General features: G+C 40.7%; 1 protein-coding gene across 2 annotated transcripts in view; it reads left to right on the top strand.

The window, feature by feature from the left end:
- The window catches only part of ARHGAP24 (Rho GTPase activating protein 24), a 725,763-nt gene that overhangs the window by 53,681 nt on the left and 658,752 nt on the right, over positions 1–13,330 (top strand). Inside the window, exon 1 of one of the 2 annotated variants that reach the window (XM_077476403.1) lies at positions 4,302–4,421. The exons of the other annotated variant lie outside the window; for it this stretch is intronic. Within the exon in view, the coding sequence (XP_077332529.1) occupies positions 4,319–4,421 (103 nt within the window). The 5' untranslated portion in view covers positions 4,302–4,318. Of the gene's footprint in view, positions 1–4,301; positions 4,422–13,330 lie in introns of those variants that run through there. 2 annotated transcript variants of the gene reach the window in all.

Below are 13,330 nucleotides of genomic sequence, written 5' to 3'. Positions count from 1 at the left end.
TCCAGGTAATCCAGTTTCCTCCCTCAAAACCATGCTAATAAGTTAAAAAATAAGTATGGGTATTAAAAAAATAAACATACATATTCATCTAGGTGGATTCAGAATTGGTCCGAATGCTGCCTCTACATTGAAAACAAAGTGATCAAAGACTGTTAATCACAGCCTTCTCTGTCTTCAGTGAGCAGAGAGTGGTGACTGTCACTCACTGGCTCTCTGCTCAGCTCTCACTGGAGCGCCAGGCTGTGGAGGGGGTGGGAGCAGCTGTCTTAGGCTCTCAGTGGCACACTGAGAAGCTGAGCCAGCTGCCAGTCCAGGCATCTGGATGGATCTTGACATTAATTTAGCAGATATATATAAATATCTATTATAAAATAAATAAGTGATTGGATCTAGTTATGCGCTACATTTCAGAGTTAGAGCAGGGTTTAGTGTTGTAGATAGCTCAATGTTACAGATCAATATATCCATGCTGCCAACTCCACTGTAGCACAAACCAGCGTACCATATTCAACACGTTGTGGGTTTTGAGAGATCTTAAAGTGGCTGTAGCCCCTTAAGAAAAAAATAAAATGATCCCGTTTCTTTAAAGCATGAATAACAGCATAGTGCTTGTGCTCTGTAATTTTTCCCTTTCTTTCCTCTAAAATACCTGGCTGATCCTGCTTGGTTCTGCCCCCCCCTTTGTAAACTGGTCACGTTTATCGTGGCTGCTGAGCCCCCGATACCTTGGTCAGTTTACTTGCCTCCGTCACTCGCTGTCTCTCCTCTCTACCCCTCCCTGCCTATCAGCTAGTTTCAGTGCCTGCCCCTCCCCTCCTGCTAAAATAACTCTGCATTTTACAGATTCCCCTTTGTTCAATGATGTTTTGTGCCCCAGCGTATGTTCTGTATAAAAAATATGTTGCTGTATACCTTATTTCAGAGCGCCGCTCAGCGCTCACGTGACCAGCTACAGCTGTCCTCCTCTCCTCCCTCCTCTCAGGTGACATCAGTGAGGGATTCTAAGCCTCTCCAGCTGTACTTCTCAGATCGTGAGAGGGGAGCAGCGGCTAGTCATGTGAGTGCCGAGAGGCACTCTGAAATAAGGTATACAGCAACATAATACACTGGGGCACATACAGTGCATCCGGAAAGTATTCACAGAGCATCGCTTTTTTTTCCACATTTTGTTATGTCACAGCCTTATTTCAAAATGGATTACATTCATTATTTCCTCAAAATTCTACAAACAATGCCCCATAATGACAACGTGAAGAAAGTTTGTTTGAAATCTTTGCAAATTTTTTTCTAAAAAAATAATAATAATCCCATGTACATAAACATCATAAAAGTGTAGATTACTGCACTGTGTGAATAAATCACCCAACTCACAGTGATATAAAACAAAAACTAAACAATAAATGAATAAGAAAAATAAGAAAATATGTGGCGCTACCAACCCTGCTCTACTAATACAAGTAATGAATAAAAATAAATAAATAGAATTATTTTTTTTACAATAGTGCAAATACTGCAAAAAAATGCAGAAAAAAGGTGCAAAAAATATTAACCTCACTTAGAAGGTATTCTGTGCAATATATCCAAACAGTGCAATCAATAAATATGGTAAATATAATGCAAAATAAATAATAAGAATATAAATATGTGTAAAATAACAATATTCACATAAGTGCAAATGTACAAGGAAAGTCCATAAGTGATATATTATAATATAATATAATATAATATAATATAATATAATAGCTTGATGATCAATGCAGTGCTAACTCCAATGGTAAATGGTGACCATAAAGAAAAGTCCATGCAGTGAAAAAGTAGCAATAACTTCCAAGGAGTGACAGTCCACCAATAATTCAGTGCTCAGCTTGTGCACCACCAGTTTACCCCAGCCTCTCACCTCAAACATATACCATTATAGCGCTGTACATATATAGATATGGAGCTATGAGTCCTGTATGCTTTGGCTACCTGTTAATAGATCTATAGCCGAGAGTTAACCCCTTGTTTCCCGAAGAAAGGGTGCACAGTGTACTATTACTTTTGCTTTATTCCTACTTTTGGATTTTTACTTGACTGTGCAATAAGTACATCCCTCACTGTTGTGCTGGATAGTAATGATTTTACCTCTGTGCTTCTCTTTTGATTAAATGTTATATTTTTAATTAATTGATTGTATTCATGTTGAGTTCCACTGAGCGCTGATTTTAAATTGTACAAAGTTGCTTTACAACCACTTTAAAGGAGAAGTACAGCCACAGCTCGTTTGGCTTGGGTTCTCCTATGGGTCACAGGAGTGCAATTCGTTTTGACATCACAGAAATCAGTCCAGGCACCACGTCATCCTGACATTGAAAGTCTGGATCAGCCAGGTGCCTGGAATGACAACCGTCTCAGCCCCTGAGAGCCCGAGATGGTCGCTCCCCGCACCTCCACAGCTCAGCACTCCTGGAGGAGTAGAGATGAGAGCTTCCGATTGACAGTCAGCAGCTCTCTGCTTGGGGAGCTGTGACAACTGAGCCATTGGTGATCACTCGGTTCTCAGTGTAGGGACATCGGGGGACAGATGTAGCATTGGACCGATGCTGCATCCTAGGTAAGTATGATAAAGGAAAAACCCCCAAGTCACTGATCCACATTTCAGTCTACAGCTAAAGTGGTATTGTGTTCATCGTGGACAGTGTAATGGCTAACATGTTTCTCTTGGATATTTCTTATATTCTCTTAGATTGTAAGCTGTAACAAGCAGGGCTGTCCTGACAGTTAGATACTCCTTCATAATAACTTCTACAACATAAAAGTCATATCAACACTTTTAGGACAATTCACACCATATGTGTTGAACTGTGCTGGGTAGTTTGCCCAATGCATTTCAAATGCATTGACAAGGAAATTTGTCTAATGTCCAGATAGTTCAGTTCACACCACTGCAGCTCTGTGGTGTACACAGAAAAAAGTAGGCCATGCTTTTTTTTAATTATTATTTATTTAGCACAGCACTGCTGCATTGCAACATGTTCCAGGACATAAAGATGAATGAAATGTCATTTTGTGACATTTCAATAAAGTTATAAAAAAAGAAAAGAAAATGTAAACAACACAATGTGCTATTACAATGCATCATGCATCTCCTTCATAGTGCTCACCGGCAATCACACAGTAATGCATGCTGCTGGTGTGAATGGGCTCTTAGGCTGTGAGTAACCTGCAAACAAGATAACCCTATGAATCAGAAATGACACAATCCTGATATGACATCTGTTGTAAGAACAGACATCATACAAGAGAAAGCACTGTGTATACAGCATGCTGTTATGATTATAAATGTCTTTCTGCCTGATGTTTGCCTAATGATATGGCAGCAGATAGGAATAAAGCAGTGGTTATGAAGTTAATATTTGGATACAGTATGTGAGCACTCATTTCTGAGACACACATAACCATCGCTTTTTTTTTTATCCTAAATCTATCTTGAAAGAGAATTAATCTGGACAGGTAAATAGATATTAACAAGAAAATGTCAAATGAGTGGAGCTTGGACTCGGGGAGCAGTGGCTGAGTCATTAAGAGATAAGATGGTGGGTGTACCACCCTGCGAACATCTACCCAAAACTGGAATGTCGGTTTACGGTGGCCTGACCTTTTAAAATGAAAGATATTCAGCTGTTTGGTAACATTAGAAAATTGTTTTTCGGAACAATGCTTGCAAGTACACATACTACGCACATCTATTCTATTTAAAAAACATTGCACTTTGCTGCCACCACCACTGCTAATAGAAGAATACAATTTTTGTATGAAATACACCTTTTTGTTTGGCTCTGCTTCATCTTTAGAAATTTTAGCCGGCACCAGCTTTTATAAATGTGCCTTTACTCATCTTCACCTGCTTAATAAAGTGAGGACCTTTGACGCACACTGTGCTTGCTGAATGTTCCTTTCTCCTAATAGGCAATCTGATGCTGGAGATGAATCTTTATAGATCAGTTAAGTTCCTTGCTCACTCCTGGGGACGATTTATTTGAATGCACTCCAGTTTCCTAGCCACACAAGTATTTTACATGTCCACTCTTCAGCAAGGCTTCCTCTGTCTTTGTGACTCATCCGATATAGAGGATTGGAAGAGCATGTGGAGTGTGTGTGCATTGTGCAGCACATGTGATTGCCACAATTTATCATGAAAGGAGATTAAAGCTCTATGCCTCGACTCTGTCTGGCTGAAACAATCTGCACAGGACACGCAGCACCTCAGCAGCAGTTAGCAAAGTGCTGCAGCCAGCGTGGTGAGCAGTAGGAGGAAATACAGAACAGGCAATTCTCAATGCACAGGTTCCCTTCAGACATTTGCATGCTGTTTGACAGTGTGACTTCTGGAGCATTGCTTCTGGTATCTCCATCATCCATTGACAAGAGGACGGGAAAACGTAAGTTAGCGTTGTCTAAATCCTTGAATTAGGAGCCTAAGAAGATAAAGGGAGGGGGGTTGACAAGCAATTCTTCTTGGTATAGATAGTGCAGACATAAAATAATGTGCGATTAAAATCTCAAGTGCTTTCACAGAGTATCTGTAAAATGAGGAGATGAACTGTTGGAGATGCTGTGATGGTTTTTTGCACCGGTCATATAGGAGAATGATTACGATCCTATTCTGATCTTCTGCCTCTGAAACCCTTAAAGTGGCCACTCTCTTTTATTCACAGAGCAGAAGAAAAATACATCTGATTGCAATTAAACCTGCTGTAAATATTTGAAATACTGTAGCTTATTTCAGATGCAAATGATACCTCCTGCATATATGTACAGTTTTGATATACTTATGGGAAAAGTAGGAAGGAGGCCAAATATTGACAACAGATGTATTATATTTCCTATAGTCATGGCATGTCATGAAATGTATTACAGTTACATTACATATTATAATATAATAGTGTTCTTTTTAATAACAAATATTATATTGAATATTTTAAATGCTATTTTATAATTTAATTGAGATTGTTGCTTAAATGAATTATAATCTTAACCTGAACCTTTCATCACAAATTAATATATCACAAGTAACTATTACAGGGGCTCATAGCATTTTACAAGGCCTGCTGCTAGTTTGCATGCTGTGTATATTTATTGTAAAGAATGTTGAATATTAAATACAGTTCTTGACACATTTTTGCAGTGATAAGGTCTTACCCGTGTTTTGTCAGGAAGTTGGGGGGGGGGGGGGCTGCTGTTTGCAACGACAAGTTAAAAAGCCAGACAAGTACAGAAACTTCCATTCTGAGACCTGCTTGACTGCTGGGACCAAGGTCAGCTATGTAACTACCAAATTGCCTAAAATGTGAGCAACTTTAAAAATAGGTATATCATGCTGAATACATCATCCAATGTTTTTTGGAAATTGTCATTTTGGGAATTTTTTCCAGATGAAACTAAAAATTTGAACACAAGTTACTCCCTAGGGGGAGACACTTTTGGGGGTATCCAGGGTGGAAAAGGATATGGAGGTTCTGGTAGACCACAGACTCAACAATGGCATGCAATGCTATGCTGCAGCAAGCAGAATATTAGCATACATTAAAAAGGGTAGAGATAAAACTATAATTCTACCACTTTACAAAACTCTGGTCTGGCCGCATCTTAAATATGCCATCCAGTTCTAGTTAAAGATCCTCAGGAATGATGTGCTGGAAATGGAGAGAGTCCAGAGAAGGGCAAGAAAACAAATAAGGGGACTGGAGTACCTCAATTACAGAGAATGACCACAAGCATTAAACGTATTCTCCCTGGGAAAGAGACGCTTGAGAGGGTGCTTGAGACACTTAAACTGCATGGGGGTTCTTTACTGTCAGAGCGGTGAAGATGTGGAACTCCGTTGCAAAATCTGTGGTGTCAGTGGGAAGAGTTGATAATTTATAAAAAACTCTTAGATTGGCATCTTAGCGAACACAATATACAGGGATACGGGAAATGGTATTGACATAAACACACCCACACAGGTTGAACTGGATGGACTGGTGTCTTACCAACTATGTAACTGTAAAAGCAAAACAAAAACTTTATTGAAATAAAGGATTACAGTTTAATGTAAACAGAAAAAAATATTCCAGCTGACATTTACATAAAAGAGTACTTACCGTATATACTCGAGTATAAGCCGAGATTTTCAGCCTCTTTTTTGAGGCTGAAAGTGCCCCCCTCGGCTTATACTCGAGTCATCGCTGTCTGCCCGCTCGATCAGCGTGTCGAGCAGACAGACAGCGGCCATTCTGATTCAAAAGCCGCGCCTCCGGCTCCCCCTTCGCCTGTGATAGGCGGAACACTGAATTTCCCAGCAGCCTGTGTTCCGCCTATCACGGACTTCGTATCATCCTCGTACTACGGACGAGGATGATACGATGTACGTGATAGGCGGAACACAGGCTGCTGGGAAATTCAGTGTTCCGCCTATCACAGGCGAAGGCGGCGGCGCAGCTTTTGAATTTGACAATGGCCGCCGAGGCGCCGACGAACGAAGAGGGCACGGGACGGAGGCAAGGCACAGGACGGCACGGCACGGGACGGGACGGGACGGGACCGGAGGCAAGGCATGGCATGGCGGCGAGGCACGGCGGCGAGGCACGGAGGCAAGGAGGCTCGGCACGGGACGGAGGCTCGGGACAAAGGCTCAGGACACAGGTAGGCTGGACACACACACACACACACACACACACACACACACACACACACACACACACACACACACACACAGATGGATACACACACACACAGGGATGGATGGATGGATGGAGACACACACACACAGGGATGGATGGATGGATGGATGGATGGATGGACACACACACACACACAGGGATGGATGGACGGACACACAGGGATGGACGGACACACAGGGATGGACGGACACACAGGGATGGACGGACACACACACAGGGATGGACAGGCATGTCTTACCCTCGGCTTATACACGAGTCAATAAGTTTGCCAGTTTTTTTGGGGGTAAATTGGGGGCCTCGGCTTATATTCGGGTCGGCCTATACTCGAGTATATACGGTACTACCTGAACATGTTGTAACTATTTTGTGATCTTCAGCATGTAATATACTTTGTAACTCCTATCAATCCTACTCTTCTTGGCATTTTAATAGTTACTTTTTTATGCAACATCTTCTATTTGCTTGAGGGCTTACATTTGGCTCTGCAAACAAAATGTGTACTGGGTATGGATATCAAATTTAGATTAGTGAACAAGCATCTACTCTAAAATATAAATTATTATATTATATTATAATATAAATTAAATTATAAAATAGAAATTGTACATTTCCCTTTTCACTTGGTTTTTCAAACACAAAGTCAGAATACTTACGTGGAACTAATCTGTTTTTCTTGGTCTGCTTCAGACCCTTCAACGGTCTGGTTAGCAGCTGATCAATACAACTACTTTGTTTATTGTAGTGACCCATGACATTTCTCCTGCTACCCCCGTCAAATGGTAACTGTGCATAGAAGTTTATTATAAGCTCATTATTGCTCCTTCTATCATGTTACAGCTTTCTAGCAATTCTTAGATAGCAACTGTGAAAACTTTGTGTAAAAATCAACTTTTGCTTATGTTGTTGGATTTCCAGTCTGTTTAGTGGGAATACAATGGCATTGCCTGTGCTTTCAAGAACTGCTGAAATTATTATTTTTTCTATTAGTTTGGTCATCTAATACAAAAATAAATCATTTTGTCAATAGGAAAATGAAGGATGAAGAAAGTGAGATTAAAAGTGAATTTGAAGTTTTGTAATGGACGCCGTGGCTGGGTCCTGGAAGGACGCTATATTTCCCCTCTGTTTGGGTTGTGCTCTCTTTAAGGGAATACAATTGATTAACCCACCTGTTAAGGCAGTGTCTTTAAAAAGCAAGACAGGAAGTTGTAGATGGGTGTGGAGGAGTGTGAGCAGCTTGCTGCTGGTTGAAGAGTGGTTTGCCCTGTGGGAGACTGTAGTCCGTGTAAGGGACTGGGAAAGGCTGACAACCTTGAGAGTCAGGAAGACTAAGGAAGTCGGTGAGTCCAGGGGGCTGGAAAGAGTTGACAAACCTGTTGGGAGCAAGCAGAGGAACTGTTGACAATTGAGAGGCAGGTGGCTTGGTATGTTCGTTTGTGTGCTGAATGAATTTAAACCCCTGCGTGGGATTACTGGATGAACTAATATTTTGTTTTCTTATAATAAACGTGGGCTACCAGGCCCTTAACCATAAAACGCCTGCCTGATGTAGACTAAAACGTGCATCTACCAATTGTGCTTAATCACCCGAACATTACAGTTTGAAAGCAAAGAACTTACAACCTCTATGCAGGTGGATAGCAAGAGGAATGGCATGTTTCACTTTGTCCTTCATAAAGGACTTAAAGCTAAAGTTTAACCTGCCTATTTTTGCATCCCCTGCTTCCACTCCTTTCCATTTAACAAGCTCATCAAATGTTTAAATAAAACCTTTCTGTTTTCATTACATGCAATTTTCGATCCAGTGTTGTCATCTCCAGGTTTATGTGCTTCCCTATGCAAGCTGTCAGATCATAGCTGGTGGGAGGACCCAATAAGATGATGTATAAGCTTCCTAAAACATCACAGTACCCTGCCGCAGTACTTCTTCCAAGATCCTTCAGCCTGTAATGCATGTAGTGGGCTGACCTTGGCAGGAGCTATGCAAACATAAAAATCCCTTGTAGGGTGGGTGTAACCCTAAGGAGTGAGTGTGCCTAATAGACTGAATTTGACTGTCCTAAGCATTGCCTGCCCACATGTGATGTTGAGCCTGGACTGAAATCCAATAACTGGGGTGGGCCTGGGACATTTGGACTTTAGGCAGCCAGAAAATGGAGGACTCGATCTGACTTGCAGCTTCTAATGCACACTGTAAGAAGCTCACAGAGTGCAGTGAAATCAGAGTAAATACTTTCAGTACAGGAGAGGAACAGATACAACTGTGCAAGACTGAATGTAATGTTTTAATGTGTTTTTAACATGTATTTTTAAAGTCAATATCTAAATCATAGTATGTGGACAAAAAACATCCTTCATAGGTGTCCAGAGAACATACCTTGGAACTGGCTTTCATCATGTACAAAGAAAGCCAGCACTATATACAGTATATTTCAGTGCTTTGTAGGACCCTTTTCTAAAGGCAATTAAACAATATTGAAATGTTTTTCTGGGACTTGCATGCTTCTGTGAAGCGTGGTGTTTTAGGAAATGTTGGTATTTTTCGTGCAGTTATAAATTAAAGTTGTTGTCATGTGTTTTTTTAACATTAAGCTAATTGAATAAGGAACTGCAGGCAAACACCCTCAAAGTACTGCCTTCAGGACTTCTCTTACAATGCAGTACATTAGTGAGAACTGGCCCTAATAAAAACAGAGTATATTTTCATGGCCATTCACTTAGTTTTTTTGAGAATGAGCAGCAAAATGTCTGGCACAAGCTTTTATGAGAGCACAAACCTAAAAAGTCAAAATGCTGTACATAGTTTTAAATGTGAATTCCCCCACACGATCAAGGCCCCAGGCCCATGCAGTGGCCTCGATCATACCAATAAATGTGTCCATATGCTCTTGTGGATTTTCCAGTGCATTTAACTGAATATCTACCCTGAGTTTCAAGTGAATAAACCTGGCACCTAAATAAAGCTATGGCATGGGTCCAAGATCTTGTAAAGGTCCCCATCTTAGGGTCCACCAGTCTGGCATGTGCCCAATCTGTTATGAACAGACATACAAAAACACTGTGTGCTATGAAGGACCAAGGCATTGCTGCATGTTACTACATAGAACATTTCAGAATGTTATGTCAGAAAGGTGATATTTAAAAGGAATTTCAGTAATATATTGTGAAATGAACACGCAATTATACTTTTTATTTTTAAATGTCACTGATTTCATATGCCTTGCGATCTTCAAATGCGTTGATTGTATCTTTAGTAGAGATAGTAATAAAAAATGACGATAAACTAATGTAGAAGAATCAATCTTTTTTGGCATTTTTATTTGTATGTTGATGTCACTATAACACAAAGTCACTTGAATTTAGTCACTGAGAAGGTCAGGTCAGTAAATCAAGATGTTTCCGCAGACAGTCTAAAAATTGCTTGTGTAGTAAAGCCGTATACTTTGCCTGTGCCCACAGATAGTTTTACAGTGATAGCTCAGGGCACTGCATTTCTTACATTTTTCTGAGGATTTATTTAGCTTGTTGGCTGAATCAAAGCTATTTGTCAGAGTGTGACACTACCCCCTCAGACAGACACGGGTTGCCTACCATAGCATCATAGCATAGCATCATTAATCCTTTGTCACTAGGCTCCTCTTTCATCATTTGGATCTTTTCGACATGGCTCTGGTAATTTAGGGTGCACCCACACAGGCATAACCATACGTGGGCATGGTTCACACCTTGGTCTGGTTCATTTGTGCTGTGTGAGTTCTTGAATGATGAAGCATAACCTCCTGGAAGAGGTGGTCCCTGACACAGTTCAGTTCAGTTCTCACAAACTGTGTCTGAGCTCAGAACTCTCCTTAGATGACTGAGCACAGAAGTAGGCATTACTGTGGTCTGATAGGCAGAGGTAATGATATAAGTGTGCCTGGGAACACTTGCTTATAGCCCAGTGTGTGTGCAGAGGGGGGCAAATAAACTCGGGCATAATTGAGCTGAACAGTGTAAGTGCACCCTTAATTTTGACATAGTGAGTTTTGGTTAGAGTGGCTGTGTGCCACTGGCACACAGATGATGAACTGGGCTTATTAATTTTTCTAGTGACTTTATTCTGAGCACATAACTGTTATCTCATTTTTGATCATTACTCTGCTGCTGTTTCAAATTTTTGGTTATTGCCTGGTTTCTTCAACCTACTTTTTAATTCTACAGAGTCACTGCATTGTGGCTCTTACTAGATGATTTAGTGGATCAAGTTACCTGCAAGTTGTACATTTCAGCACGTAACATTGTTTGGTACACTTTTATGCATTTTTAAGTACATTCAGGGTTTGCATGTGTATCTTATTTGTTTTCTGTGTTTATTTCTAAGCCTGAATGTGGTGTCCTCTAGGCTGTTCTTCGGCTCTACTGATTGGTCAGTTACTAAAATGCTGTAAATTACCTATGCAATTGGTTGTACGTAATGCTCCTCCTCTCAATGCAAGGTTAACATATTTTTTTTTAATCCAAAAGAGTTTCTAATAGTATTGAAATGGACATGAAGTAACAACACGAATGCAGGCAAGGACATGCTGTACATATTCAGTCAAAGGAATAGATAAGACAAGGTATCTGCAATATAACATAAACTAAAAGAATGTATTACATAGACACTTGAAAAGTTATCAAATTGCTGAAGATAAATTAAATGAGAGACCTAATCATAGACTGTTCACAGGAATGTGCAAAATGATATAGCAAAAAACATATAATTATAATCAGTTGAGAAACTATAAAAAACAAAAACAAAAGTGCTGTACAATATCTAATCTCAAATATAGGGATATTTGAACGTAACAGTATTCTTAGACATAAATGATCAGAAATCTGGACCTAAATGCATAAGAGCCACTGCAAGTGGAAGATTCTGGCATACCCAAATTTTTTTGATTTGTTTCAGGTAACCTCTATGGTCTTAGTTTCTTACAATATATGGAAGCATTTTATTAATCTCTGTTTCTGTTGTAAGGTAAGCAGTGCACCCCAGCTCAAATCCACTTCTTAGCTATCAGCTTCTTGCCAGTAAACAATACCTCAGAAAAATGTTTAATTCAAAAGACCCAAGAGGACCCAGCAGGCAAAGTGAGGGTTCTAGTTGTACTGTGAAACTAATGACGTCATGCAAAAAAGTTATTATTTGTGTCCAGTAACACTGTTTCTTAAACAGGACTAGAGCAGATGGAGACAGAGCTGGGGCACCTTAACTATAAGGGGTTATAGGACAGTTTATATCTTGCAAACCGAATTTGCTTTAAACAGGTACAATGAAGTCTATATAGATGGGTCAGCTTATCATTAAGTTTCAGGGAGACTTATCAGTGGTTGGTTAGAATCTCTTCACAAGACTCATTATCTACAGGACCCAAAAACGCTTCCAACAAAATCTTTCTATTGTAAATTTGGGCTTGTGCTGTTTAGTCCTGTAAGTCATTTATTTGGGAGAAGCTCTAATGGAAGCCAAACAATTACCCACAAGCAAAGGTAATATGGACACAAATTCATAGATTCGGAAATTATTTGAGTTGCCCATTAGTTAAGATCTGAGCTAAATGAACGGGTAAATGAAAGGGTAAATAGATCCAACGTGCCAATGAATATAAAGGATTTTGGGGAGAAGAATTATTTTAACAAGGTTAATATGTTTAATGGCTGGGTCAGTTTATTTAAAGTAGGGGTGCAGCGGATCAAAAAAACTCCTGTATCGAATCGTCCCTTGGATCAGAGTCACGGATCGGATCATTTTTCGGATCAGCAAATAATAATTGAATTTGCAAAAAAAAAAATCCACCGCCATATAGTCCCCACTGTAATATCCACGTCATCTCCCCCACTGTAATATCCACGTCATCTCCCCCACTGTAATATCCACGTCATCCCCCCCACTGTAATATCCACATCATCTCCCCCACTGTAATATCCACGTCATCTCCCCCACTGTAATGGACATCTCCCCCACTGTAATATTGGCTGAGTATGGCTGGGTACGGCTGAGCATGGCTGGGTACAGCTGGGTATCGCCGAGTATGGCTGGGTATTACCGAGTATTGCAGAGTAGGGCTGGATATTGCAGAGTATGGCTGGGTATCACTGAGTATTACAGATTATGGCTGGGTATGGCAGAGAATGGCTGGGTATTGCAGAGTATGGCTGGGTATTGCAGAGTGTGGCTGGGTATTGCAGGGCATGGCTGAGTATGGCAGAGTATGGCTGGGTATTGCAGGGCATGGCTGAGTATGGCAGAGTATGGCTGGGTATTGCAGAGTATGGCTGGGTATTACAGAGTATTGGCAGGGTATTGCAGAGTATTGTCAGGGTATGGCAGAGTATTAGCAGGTTATTGGCAGAGTATGGCAGGATATTGGCAGAGTATTGGCAGGGTATGGCAGAGTATTGGCAGGGTATTGGCAGAGTATGGCAGGGTATTGGCAGATTATGGCAGGATATTGGCAGAGTATGGCAGAGTACGGCAGGGTATTGGCAGGGTATGGCAGAGTATGACAGGGTATTGGCAGAGTAGGGAGGGATGGCTGAGCATGGATGGATGGCTGTGACTGCAGTTGTCACAGAGCAGCGCTGTGGGCACTACAGAGCCAGCC

The sequence above is a fragment of the Lithobates pipiens genome, unplaced genomic scaffold (genome assembly GCF_037356315.1).
Source record: "Lithobates pipiens isolate NorthernLeopardFrog02 unplaced genomic scaffold, aLitPip1_a1.2 Scaffold_13, whole genome shotgun sequence".
Lineage (NCBI taxonomy): Eukaryota > Metazoa > Chordata > Amphibia > Anura > Ranidae > Lithobates > Lithobates pipiens.
The sequence above is the reverse complement of the archived record's forward strand: the minus strand, read 5'-3'. Positions and strand labels throughout refer to the sequence as shown.